We start from the raw sequence: 12,816 nt of genomic DNA, 5'->3' as shown, positions 1-12,816 counted from the left end.
ATCCCGTACCTTTGGGAGGCTGAGGTGAGTGGATTGCCTGAGTCTGTGGGTTCGAGACCCGCCTGGGCAACTTGGCGAGAACTCATCTCTGTTATAAATCAAAAATTAGCTGGGCGTGGTAGCGTGCACCTGTAGTTCCGGTTACTTGGAAGGCTGAGGCGGAAGGATTGCCGGAGCCCAGGAGGTCGAGCTGCAGTGGCCACTGCACTGCAGTCTGGGCGACAGAGTGAAACTGGAACTCAAAAAAAAAAAATGATTGTAGAACTCAAAAGCCACTGTGCACAGAAGATGGCTTGATGCCCTGCAATGAGCGGGACAGACTGGGCTAGCTTTGTTCCATGTGCTCTCAACTACAGCTGTCCCAGGACTGGGCCAACTTTTGCACTCTGCTCATTTGCTTATCCTTGTTTCATTGACTTCAGCTTTCCTGTGAATGATGGGTTGCAGATTTGCTGTTCATGGACCAAAGTCAGTCTGTTAACCTTTTTTGACACTCAAATATTTTTGGATGTTATACGTTTTCTTTTGAATCAGTTGCCAACATTTTATATAGAAGTCTGGATTTCTGATTTCTTTTTTTTTGAGTCACTACTATGCCCAGCTAATTTTTTATTTATTGTAGAGATGAGGTCTCACCAAGTTGCCCAGGTGGGTCTCGAACTCGTGGGCTCAGGCAATCCACTCACCTCAGCCTCCCAAAACACAGGATCACAGACTGAGCCACCAAGCCAGACTATCTTTGCCCCTTTTTTTGAGCTGGAGTGTCACTCTGTCACCCAGACTGGAGTGCAGTGGCCGCTCCCAGCCACCGCAGCCTCGACCTGCTGGGCTCCAGCGATCCTTCTGCCTCAGCCTTCCTAGTAGCTGGAACTACAGGCATGCGCTACCATGCCCGGCTGATTTTTGATTTATTGTAGAGATGAGGTCTCGCTGCCCAGGTGGGTCTCGAACTCACGGGCTCAGGCAATCCACTCACCTCAGCCTCCCAAAACACAGAATCACAGGCTGAGCCACCAAACCAGACTATCTTTGCCCCTTTTTTTTGAGTTGGAGTGTCACTCTGTCACCCAGACTGGAGTGCAGTGGCCGCTCCCAGCCACCGCAGCCTCGACCTGCTGGGCTCCAGCGATCCTTCCGCCTCAGCCTTCCTAGTAGCTGGAACTATAGGCATGCGCTACCATGCCCGGCTGATTTTTGATTTATTGTAGAGATGAGGTCTTGCTGCCCAGGCGGGTCTCGAACCCGCGGGCTCATGCAGTCCACTCACCTCAGCCTCCCAAATGCGCGGGATTACAGGCTGAGCCACTGAGCCTGCCCTCTTTGCCCGCTTTTTAATGAGGTTATTTGATTTTTTCTTTTTGGGATTTTTTTTTTTGAATTGGAGTCTCACTCTTTCACCCAGGCTGGAGGGCAGTGGCACGCTCCCAGCCACCACAGCCTCAACCTGCTGGGCTTCTGTGATCCTTCTGCCTCAGCCTTCCAAGTAGCCGGAACTACAGGCGTGTGCTACCATACCTGGCTAATTTTTTTTTATTTATTGTAGAGGTGGCGTCTTGCCAAGTTGCCCTCGTGGGTCTCGATCTCAGGGGCTCAGGCAGTCCTCTCGCCTCGGCCTCCCAAAGTGCTGGGATTACAGGCTGAGCCACTGAGCCTGGCAGACCATATATCTTAATAGGTCATTTCAGTTATTAGGTACTCATTTAATTTTTGTGTCATGTTTTTGTTGTGCTGAATATTATGTCTCATTTGGAATCTCCTATAAAGCTGTAAGAGTATGGGTTCTACTGGATGCAACTTTATAATGTCTTTGTACTAATTACAGGTTTGATCATCCCGGCAAATTGTGTGTCTCCTCTTGTAAATCTCCTTTCAACTTCAGACCAGTCTCAACAGCTTGCGGTCCAACAGAAACAGCTATGGCAACAGCATCACCCGCAGAGCATCACCAACTTGAGCAATGCATAAAGGACCAGACAGGTTTCAACATGGATGTATCTGAAATGCTGTTGAAGCATATCATTTGCATAAAAATCAGGGACAGTTTCCAAAGAATTATATATTTTTTTCAGTTGTGCTCTCTCTAGTTAGTTTTTTTGGGAGTAAGGACAAACCTGGAATAGATAGCAAAACTGAAAATCAGCAGTGCTGATGGTGGTACATATGTCTTTCCTTTGCTTTTTCCCTGGTACTTCCCATCTGCTTTTACTGTGCGTGAGCAGAGGGGGATGTGCGTGTGTGCGTGTGTGTCAGTCTGTTTGTTTGTGAGTGTGTTAAAGGCTACAAACCACAGTTGGTTTAAAATGCTTGGAACTTCCCAAACTGGCTTTACTTTTATGTTATACAGTGCTCAGGGTTAACGCAGTACATCCATGCTATTGCTGTGGGAGTTATCCCCGGATGCATGTGTTTGAGTCTATAAATATAGAAAATATATATTGGTTTCTTTTTTCAACTTAATAGGTTTATTAAAGCATGAAATGAAAGGTTGCATATCATGCATTCAGGTTCTTTTATAGTTTTTGTTCTGACAGTGCATGTCTTTGAAAGCATGCGTAAACAAGATTAACACAGAAGTCAAGTAATGGAGAGAAACATTTGTAGATGTACAGCATTGGTTATTGCATTTTTATAGTGTTTATACCTGGGTATTGCTTCTAACCCTGCTGGCCCCTCCCCCCAGCCTCCCCCTGCCCCAGGTTTCTTGTCAAGGTAATGAGTACATACATTTTTTTTTGTGGTAAAATTTCTTAAAAGTTAATTTTAATGTATTAATAGTATTCCTAACGTGTGCTGCAAAATGGCTATAAGCCTCTTAAAGTAACACTTTCAACTTAAAGATAGTTTTAGAAAGAAGTACAAATTGGCTTTCATCTTGCAAACAGTCTTTTTTTACTTCATTATCTTAATTTGCTTTGCCACTAGTAAAAAGGAAACCATACTTGAGTTAAAAACTAGACAATGAGGAAACACTTGAGGCTTCTGCTGTATGTTTTTTTGTTTTTGTTGTTGCTGTTGTTACCCAGTAACTTGAATATTGTTTAATGTGTTGTGAGACATTGTAGAGTTTATCCCAAGCTGTTAAAAATGGTAATGTACAAATGTGAATAGACACTTATCTATATAATATGGGTAAGTTTTGTTTCGCCTATAATAGATGTTTATAAAAATAAGTGAGGGGACAATTGGTCTTTTGTTTCCTTTTTTTCTTTCTCTCTCTCTCTCTTTTTTTTTTTTTTTGCTTGCACAGGTTGCACTATTGAAAAATTGAGATTGTATAAACCTGGTCAAAAGCTGCAAGATACCAAAATCTTGTAGATGTCAAATAAAAAGTTATTATACTAACAAGAAGTGGACTCTTGTTTAGGCCTGACCGGTGACCGTCAGAAGTAGTCTGTGACGGGGACTCTGCAGAACTTGCATGTTGCCTCAGCATTCCAGGTAGCCTTACGGTGTGACTTAAAACCTACCCTTAAAGTTTGAAGTGGTATTGAGCAAGGGGTACAGTGATAGTGCTTTCGAATATTTTTCACGTTGGATGGTTCCCTTTGTAACTGTCTAAGCTTTGTGCAGAATTGGGTGAGATGTACGTTAAGTGATAGAAACCTTCTCTTGTCTTTCTTTAAGCCCAAGTTTGGTCATATCACGTTTACCGTAGGTTTCTTTGGAATTATTTTTTCTTGATGCCTAAAGGAACAAATTGAGAATAAATTTTGTTCTTTGGCCTGTTTTGCCCAGTGGATGCAACTTTTATCCTCAGTCCAGCTCGTGTATCTCAGGCAGTGATCCATTTTGTGTCAACCAGTGTCCCTTGTTAGGGCCACTAGACCCAGCCAGTAGCCAACAGCAGCATCGTCCCCACCTGCAGCAAAACCTCCTGCTAGTGCTTCTGTTTTTAAAGTGCTTCTGTTTTTAAAGCAGTAGTGCAGTCAGCTTCCATCAACACCTGAAGGTGGAATGGCTAGACCTGGGGAAGGGATGCAGAGCAACCCTCCTCTCTGAGGCAAAGCGGCAGGGCTGGGAAGGAGATTCTCTTGTAGACTGTTGACTCAGCTCTGCTTTCTCCATGTGAGGACATCTTTCTCAGCAGGTGATGGTGTTTTCAAAGCAGTGACGTTATAAGGCTTCTTTAGCATACAGCTCCTAGTTCATGTTACTGTATTGGCTCTGAAGTCGCAATTGTGATACAGAAGAGCATATGTGTATTCTTTGTAGAACAGCTTTTTTTGTTGTTTATTAAGAAAGGAACAAATAAGGCCTCTGAAAGCCACCTCAAACATCTCAAAAAGGCAACAGTGTGGATGGCAGGGCCTGGGGCACTGCATGTCCAGGTCCGTCATGGTGCATAAGCACCCAGCGGTTAGCGCCCACCCCTCTGCAGGTGGACATCCTACTTTTACACTGTGCCCTTCTGGAAGTCAGCAAGTTCAGGTCGGCCACCCTGAGAAGCCCTAGCCTTCAAGGTCCTTTTGATGTCGAAAACCAAGTCTCCACAACAGCTAACGTCTATAAAGTGGGTCTGTTGATTGCAGGATCTAAATACCATGTCTGAATTCAGAGGCCTAGTGAGTCCATTTGGCTCTGCAATGCCTTTCTCCCTTTTTAGCAATACAGCTCTGAGCACAAGCTTTGATTGGAAATCATGTTAGCGTTTCCAGAGTTTACAGTGTCGATTGTACTGAAAACCACTTCCCAAGGCTAGAGCAGCTCAGATATTATCTCTGGAGGAATTAGTGTTCCCCTAATTTGGTAACCTCCATACTACAAGGTCTCTATCTGCAATTAGTTGGCTTATCTAGATATGCTGTTGATACGAATTCATAAATGTATTAATGTATTTCTTTAAAAACAACTTGATTAAAAAGTATATGTTCAGCAGTTTTCTTTTTTGCTACTAAATTGCAGATAACACTCTTCAATCCCTTCTCTTTAAATGTGTATATAAATTAGCAAGAATCTGCGTCCAAAGCAATGTAGTAGTGTGTGTGTATATATGTGTATATATATTTATTCTAACTCAATTAGCACTTCTGAAACCATTTTGAGTTGCAACGATAAACCTTTTAGTTTGCTTCGTATGTGGAGGTAAAAGTTCTGGATGACCAAGCTCCAAAGGAATAGACTGTTTTAGAGGCACAACTTTCTGGATGTAGCTGCTGGTGCCATCATTTGCTGGTCTCCATGTGGTGCTGTTAGAGCAGCTCCTCCCAGCTGAGGAAAGAAAGGACGTCAGGGCAGCGCTCACAGCTGCAGGGTGGGTGCCTTCCCCCTCTCCCCTCTAATGCCATTTTAGCACAAGGGGGAAAAATAGAATGGAAATGATCAATGCACCTCACTTTATGGAAGTAGGGGCAGACATTCCCCCTGTGTCCTTTTCCTAACAAGAGATTAGGACAAAGGTCCCTGTCCAAGGACTGTCATTTGAAAATGTACCTGAGTGGTATTTAGTGGTTTCTAAGAATGGTGCTACATCAGGTTACTATCAGGCTGGGATTCCGTTAATGAATGTTTGGCGAGTTCAGGATTCCTGATGGCAAAGGCAAATGCTGTGAGGATAGGCACCTGCTGACTGCCCGTCCTCGTGTCTTCCATCTCCCTGGCTAACCACACCCACGCACACTGCACGTGTGCCCACTTGGCTGTGGAAACGTGGCAGGTGTTCTGTGTCATGGCTACAGCTGAGAGCAAAAACATTTCTCATTGGATGCCAGTACAAAGGCATTGTCTTTTAAGTGACAGAAAACACACCTAGATACCTGTAGTTCAAGCTAGCTAGCAGTTTTTTTCTGAGTACTTGAGGTAAAATCCAAAACTCCCTTGAATTTTATGCTGTATATATATATGTACAAAAATGTGTATATATAGAAGTGTGGAGTTCTTTTGAATTCTGAGTGTAAATATTTCTTGTAAATTGAGATCCTACCCACTTGTTTTTCCCATTTTCCTTTTCCCTTCAGTTCTATTTATTCTTTTCTTGATTTTCCCATATGGGGCATCTTATTACTTTTTTTAAATTTAGAAAAGTATGGAAAACTTCTTAGTTGAATTTGTTCCTATGTATTAGAATTCGGTTTTGCATCTTTGCTATAGGATTTCTGTTTTGTGTTAATATCTTTCAACATGTCTGTGTTCTGCATTTTTATGACGATTTTTACCACGTGCAATGTGTTGTACTGGGGGGATGCACTTGAGTGCCGTTTCTGATGCTGTTATTGTATGACTGGTCATGCTGTTTTGAGTTGTTCTTTGGAAGCTATAGCAAGTCTGATGTTTTCACATTAAAAAAAAAAATGCTTCCTAAGACTTCCTTTAAGCTCCTCTAACTTCTTCAGTGCATTTAGGACCAAACTTAGTTCTTAGCTCTGTGAACCCGACCAGCTCCTACCCTGGAGGTTTTTCAGTCCTGCACCAAATTCCTCATCTTTGCCTTTTCACTCGACACAAAAATCTTGCAGATTTGAAAGAGTGGTCTACGGATTGCAGATGCTGCAGATTTCCTGTGTTTATTTAACAAGCTGAGCCTGTACTTTTAACCTGCAAGTCACCAGAAACTTACTTTGTAATGAATACAGGTACTCTGCTGCTGTTGTAACCTGCTGAGGATAACCATAACAGGCAGGAAACTGACCTGGTACACTAGTGGCGGGTGACTTCAGGGAACGTACATTAAGGACCAGTTGTCCTTCAGAAGAGAGCAGCATAGCCGCTGGGGAGGCTCCAGCCTTCAACTCCCAGGTCGACTTCATTGGAAGGTAAAGCAGGCCGGGCCGTTGAGGGCTGACCGAGGTTCCCCTGAGCCGCTGCTCTCCTCTTGGATTGCTGAGTGATTGCACTGCATCAGCTGTTGGCCCAGGAGCTGAGCTGGATGGTGAACTGTTGCCCATGGTTAGTGCTGGTAGCAGGGGGACCTGCAGGGCTCCTGTAATGGCGGCATTCAGCACCCAGGAGGCTGACATTGCGTGTTCATTCACAGATTTGGCACCTGAAAACTATCCTTTATAATTTTCAGGAGAGGTTGCTGTGAGCGTTTCTTGGGTCTTTCATTCATGTACAAGTTTCATTCATAACTATTCAACTTTGTAGACTTGTTGAAAATTTAAAAGCTGTCTGCATTTGGATCAGTCTTGGGAACTAAATTTGTCATGAATTGGGGCTTGTCACAGATTTCCTCCAGTGTGAACCCCCCTGTTGAAACCCTCCCTGCCCAGCCTTCTTCCTCCAGCACCCATGGAGAACGAACAAGCTATGTGGTTCACCATGCGACTGTCTTGCCTGCAGCAGCGTGGCAGGGCACAGGCCCACCAAGACCGCTCTGTAGTGCAGAGTCAAGCAAGGGAGGAAGCTGGGAAAGTCGGCTCTTTTTGGTCCTTGGAGTTCAGGCCTCCCCTGGGGGGAGGTCGCTCCATACTCCCCTTGGTGAGAGCTTGCCTGGCTTTTCACTGCTGTGCCACCCATTCCCTGCCCTGCAGCCCATTCAAACCCGAGCAGACGTTCTGACCAGCAGACACTGAAGGCCTTTCTTGCTGTGACAGTATTGGTGGCACTGAAGAGGATACAGAAGCTTGACCACTGTCTCTGACTTCCACTTTATGGGGCAGAGAGAGCTTTTTTCTACGTAGCACATTGCAGTCTCACCACTATCAGAAACAACATCCTTTTCATGGTTTATATTGAATTTGCAGACTACTGATCTTTTTTCAATAACCACTTATATCTGCATCAACCATGTGAGGTGGGGAGAGGTACGCTGTATCTCTGCAATAAAACTTTTGCCAGATTCTACCTCCTCTGAGCAAAGGATACTTTTATATGTAGGTTTAGATCTTCCTCCTTTACTAATTTGACATGGTGCATCTTGAGTCAACATCTGATGGAATCCAAAGACAATTGGAAACAAAGGTGGTTGTATTCTCTTGGTTTGTTTTCATTTCGTTCACTTTAAGCCTCCCTTGTGATACTGCTACTCTGCTTTGGAGTCGTCAGTGTGTGAAGGGTACACTCTGTTCTAGCGACACTGCACTGTTGCATTCAGCCGTTGGTGGGAACACAGTACCAAGTGTCCAGGTGATTGTTCCAACCATTCTGAAATGTAACTTTTAAAATAATTGGTCTCATGCAATAAAAATGTATTGGCTGCATTTAGCAAGGTTTACTCTTGCAAGTAAAAACGATTAACCATGAAGCATAACGAATCCTGTATTTAGTTTTTTGTTGTGTTTTTTGTTTGTTTTTGTAAGATTCTTAAATAAATTAAAATAAATAAATATGAATCCCTTTTTGTGGCTTCTTTGTCCAGGGTTGTTGAGATCTGTCTGAGCCTCTGTGTTTATTAGCGGGCTGGAGGTGGGAAGGCGATTTATGTTGACACTGCATTTAAAATGAATTGGAGAAAGCTTCTCACTTGGGAACAAGATGGAGCCAGCACTCTCTGGAGCAAAAAGTAGACTCATGGCCACACAGCTCTCTGCTGGTTGCATCAAGTGCTGCAGGCTGTGGGCCTGTCACTGACCTCCGCCAGCTCCAATACTCGGTCACCAATGTTCTGGAAAGAGACCAGAGAGCAGGGGCTAGCCACATGTGCTGGGGAACTTGGGGGCTCAGGGCTCCCTAGTTAAAACTTCTTCCTGGTGCCAAGCAGGTTCTCAGTAGCTGGTCAGTGAGTTCAGAATTCAAGCTCTGCTTATGAAAAGAGGAAAGCGCAGAAACTTACGATTGCCATGGCACACATTGGGCCTCTTATGTGGGACTCTGGCAAGTACTTCCCATGTTTGTTGACTTAATCCTTAACCCTTCACTAGTTTTCACATGAAGTGACTTTACTCATAAGCTATGAAAGTTCTTTTTGTTTCTACGTTTTGTGGAATTTGTACCTTATTTAATATTTATTTATTTATTTATATATTTTTTTTTTTTTGAATCAGAGTCTCACTCGGTCGCCCAGACTGGAGTGCAGTGGCCGCTCCCGGCTACTGCAGCCTCGACCTGCTGGGCTCCTGCGATCCTTCCGCCTCAGCCTTCCGAGTAGCCGGAATTACAGGCGCGTGCTACCACGCCCGGCTGATTTTTTGATTTTTTGTAGAGATGAGGTCTCGCTGCCCAGGCGGGTCTTGAACCCACGGGCTAATATTTATTTAGTAAGTGTTTAATATGCAACCGTGGGTGTCCAGCCTTGGCCCACATGCTACTCCCAGCAGTGACCATTCGTGGAGAGTGATTCTGGTGCAGGGCAATGAGCGGGAGAACAGATGAGGTTTCTGCTGGACGTGGGAGCTGGGAGGAAACCTCAGTAATGCTACAGGTATGTGGGGTGTGGGGTCGCCTGAGGAGGTAACTGACCAAGGAGCTGACTCCACAATGTCGAGTGCCTTGGGGGGAGCTGGAGGAAAACGTTCCAGTGGGCCGAAGCCAGTGCCCAGGTGCCCTGGGTGTGTGGATCAGACAGGAGAGACTGGCTGTTTCACACCATGACTGAGCTCTGAGGCTTTCTGAAAGAGAAATAGGATCAGGCACAGTGACTCATGCCTATAATTCTAACACTTTAGGAGGCTGAGGCAAGAGGATTGCTTGAGCCCAGGAGTTTGAGACCAGCCTGGACAGTAGAAAGACCTTGTCGCTACAAAAAATAAAAAAGTCCAGGTGCGGGGGTTCATGTCTATAATCCCAGCACTTTGGGAGACCCAGGTGAGAGGATTGCCTGAGCCCACGGGTTCAAGACCAACCTGGTCAACTTGGTGAGCCCTCGTCTCTACAATAAATCAAAAAATTAGCCGGGCTTGGCGCATTCCTGTAGTTCCAGCTACTTGGATGGCTGAGGTGGAAGGATTGCCTGAGCCCAGCAGGTAGAGATGTGGTGGCCATGAGCATGCCATGGCACTCCAGCCTAGGCGACAGAGTGAGATTCCATAAAAAAAAGTTAGACCAGGCACAATGGCTCATGCCTGTGATCCCAGCACGTTGGGTGGTGGAGGCGAGAGGATTGCCTGAGTTCAGGGGTTTGAAACCAGCCTGGGATACTTGGTGAGACTTCAACTCTACAATAAATTTTTAAAAAGTGGTCCGGGCTTGGTGGCTCAGCCTGTATCCCAGCACTTTGGGAGGCTGAGGCGAGTGGATTGCCTGAGCCCATGAGTTTGAGACCAGCAGGGCAACTTGGCGAGACCTTGTCTCTACAATAAATCAAAAATTAGCCAAGCATGGTGGCACATTCCTGTACTTGGAAGGCTGAGGCGGAAGGATCGCCTGAGCCCAGCAGGTCAACACTGGGGTGGCCCTGAGCGTGCCTGCCACTGCACTCCAGCCTGGGTCACAGAGTGAGACTCCAATTCAAAAAAATTGGGCATGGTGGCACTTGCCTGTAGTCCCAGCAACTTGGGAGGCTGAGGTGGAAGAATCACCTAAGCACAGCAGGTCGAGGCTGTGGTGGTGGCCATGAATGTGCCACTGCATTGCAGCCTGGGTGACGAGAGTGAAATTCTGACTCAGAAAATAATAATAAAATTAGCCAGGCGTGGTGGTACATGTTTGTAGTCACAGTTACTTGGGAAGCTGAGGCAGAAGGATTGCTTGAGTTCAGGGGTTCAAGACCAGCCTAGGCAACAGAGCAAGACCTCGTCTCTACGAAAAATCAAAAAATTGGCTGGGCGTGGTGTTGCATGCCTGTAGTCACAGCTACTTGGGAGCCTGAGGCAGAAGGATTGCCTGAGCCCAGGAGGACGAGGATGTGATGAACTGAGATCATGCCGCTGCATTCCAGCCTGGGCAACACAGTGAGACTCCAACTCAAAGAAAGAGAAATTGGCTGGACGCAGTGGCTCATGCCAGTAATCCCAGCACTTTGGAGGCCAAGGCAGGAGCATTACTTGAGTCCAGGAGTTCGAGATCAGGCAGCATAGTGACACCTCGTCTCTGCAAAAAATTAACCAGGCATGGTAGCTTGCTCCTGTAGTCACAGCTACGCAGAAGGCTGAGGCAGGAGGACCACGTGAGTCAGGAAGTTGAGGTTGCAGTGAGCCATGATTGTGCAACCACACTCCAGCCTGGGCGACAGAGTGGAAACTCCCCATACCCCAACCAAAAGTCAGTAATTGACCGGGAAGTGTAGACTTAAGGAAGTCAGAGAATTTGGAATAGACTGGAAAGAAGTGAGAATGGCTTGTCACACACAGCGAGCAGGTTCTTGGCTTCATGGCAGGGGTGGGGAGGGGGGTTTTATTTGCTGCTCTCATGGCAATCTTCACAGCTTTCACTGACGTCAAGGAGCCAGTGAGGGCTGGGCCACTTCTAGCCCAGGTGGCAGCTGTGGGCCCCTGCTGTCCTCAGACCCCTGCAGAAAGGCTGTGGAGGGGATGAGGGTTGGATTTTGAGCAATTGAGAATGTGGCTTGTCTGAGTTTCTCTGGTGATTGAAATGCTTGGGAAAATTCCATTCGGTTTGTAGCTTAAAATGCGTAAGAGAATTTAAGCAAATGTATATATAAATGGTGTTAATGTTTAGGGGAATTTAATCTGTCAAATATGTGAGATAATTGAGCATTAATTGAACAAGTGAAAGGGAATATTTTTAAGTTATAACTAAAATTTGACTAAAATATTTGTAAGTTGAGCTTCAGGACTGAAAAGAAGCAGATTTTGAAATGTATAACCTTATTAAACTGAGTGCTCATTTGGATAAGAAATGAGAGAGCAAACTTGATATAGCGCCTCCACTCTCTCCATGGAGTTTTGCTGTGATAGTTGCGGATAGCGTTGACCTTGTTTCCCTTCCTTCTTGCACTGTCTTCAAGTCTGGTTTCGGCCTCGCTGCGTGTTGCCTTGGGCCTGTGCACTATTGGCATTCGGGCTGGACTGTTCTTTGTGGTGGAGGCTGTCCTGGGCATTGTGGGATGTTTGTTTACCAGCATCCCTGGCCTCCACCCACCAGATGCCAGTGGTACCCGCTTATCCTCCCAGTTGTAACAACTAGAGATGTCTCTGGATATTGTCATATGCCCCCAAGGGGCAAAATCACCCCTGGTCAAGAACCACTGCCCTGGGCAAATTAGTCAAAGAGGCAAGAGCTGGTGTCTTTGGTGGGTGTGTATGTGTGTGTGTGTGCACACGTGTGTGCTTTTTACGGAGGACAAGTTCGTGAACAAAGGGCACCACCCCGGAGACACAGAAAATACAAATGTTAGCTGGCTGGGGCTTGGAGTATGTACAATACAATTTCCATAAGTATGAATATTTATCAGCTAGTCATTTGAGAGCATGATGTAAAGAAGCCATCTGTGGAGGCCTTTATGAAGAGAAAGAAGAGGCTAAAAGAAATGTGCAGGATGCTTATTTTTAGAGTCCAGATCTCAGCAAGTTGGCTGTGTCCTCTAAAAGCTGCCCACTCTGGGTGGTGAGTGCCTTGTTGGGTTAGGAGAGGCCAGTGCCACACGACTGGATCCAAATCATCATCTTGTAGTTAGGAATTACCACTGAGTGTCATGCAGAGGTAAGATGGCGGTGGTGCCTAGTCTGGAACACTTAGTTGTACTTCTTTTGATTGCTTGGTTGTTTGGATAAGTACAGCCAGCACAGGAGGGACGACCCCAGGCAGGGGAAAGGGTGCAGTTCAATTTATTTTCTTCCTGCTCCCTTTCCTGGCACCCGTTCTGTTCTGGTCTGTTTCTTCAGTGTCCTTTCTTAAGAAACTTTATTTTATTATTTGCGTTTTTTTTTTCTTCCTGTTTTGGAGTCTCACTCTGTCGCCCAGACTGGAGTGCAATGGCCAGTGCCAGCCACTGCAGCCTCGACCTGCTGGGCGCCGGTGATCCTTCCACCTCAGCCTTCCAAG

General features: G+C 45.7%; 1 protein-coding gene across 2 annotated transcripts in view; it reads left to right on the top strand.

The window, feature by feature from the left end:
- SBNO1 (strawberry notch homolog 1) overlaps window positions 1-12,816 on the top strand; it is a 97,483-nt gene that overhangs the window by 69,141 nt on the left and 15,526 nt on the right. Inside the window, exon 32 of one of the 2 annotated variants that reach the window (XM_021719341.1) lies at window positions 1,823-3,002. In XM_021719341.1, the coding sequence (XP_021575016.1) occupies window positions 1,823-1,965 (143 nt within the window). In that variant the 3' untranslated portion in view covers window positions 1,966-3,002. Of the gene's footprint in view, window positions 1-1,822; window positions 6,299-12,816 lie in introns of those variants that run through there. The other variant, XM_008071615.2, reaches the window with a different exon arrangement.

This window comes from Carlito syrichta, unplaced genomic scaffold (assembly GCF_000164805.1).
Source record: "Carlito syrichta isolate Samal-C Ts95f unplaced genomic scaffold, Tarsius_syrichta-2.0.1 Scaffold314544, whole genome shotgun sequence".
In the NCBI taxonomy this organism is placed as follows: domain Eukaryota; kingdom Metazoa; phylum Chordata; class Mammalia; order Primates; family Tarsiidae; genus Carlito; species Carlito syrichta.
The sequence above is the reverse complement of the archived record's forward strand: the minus strand, read 5'-3'. Positions and strand labels throughout refer to the sequence as shown.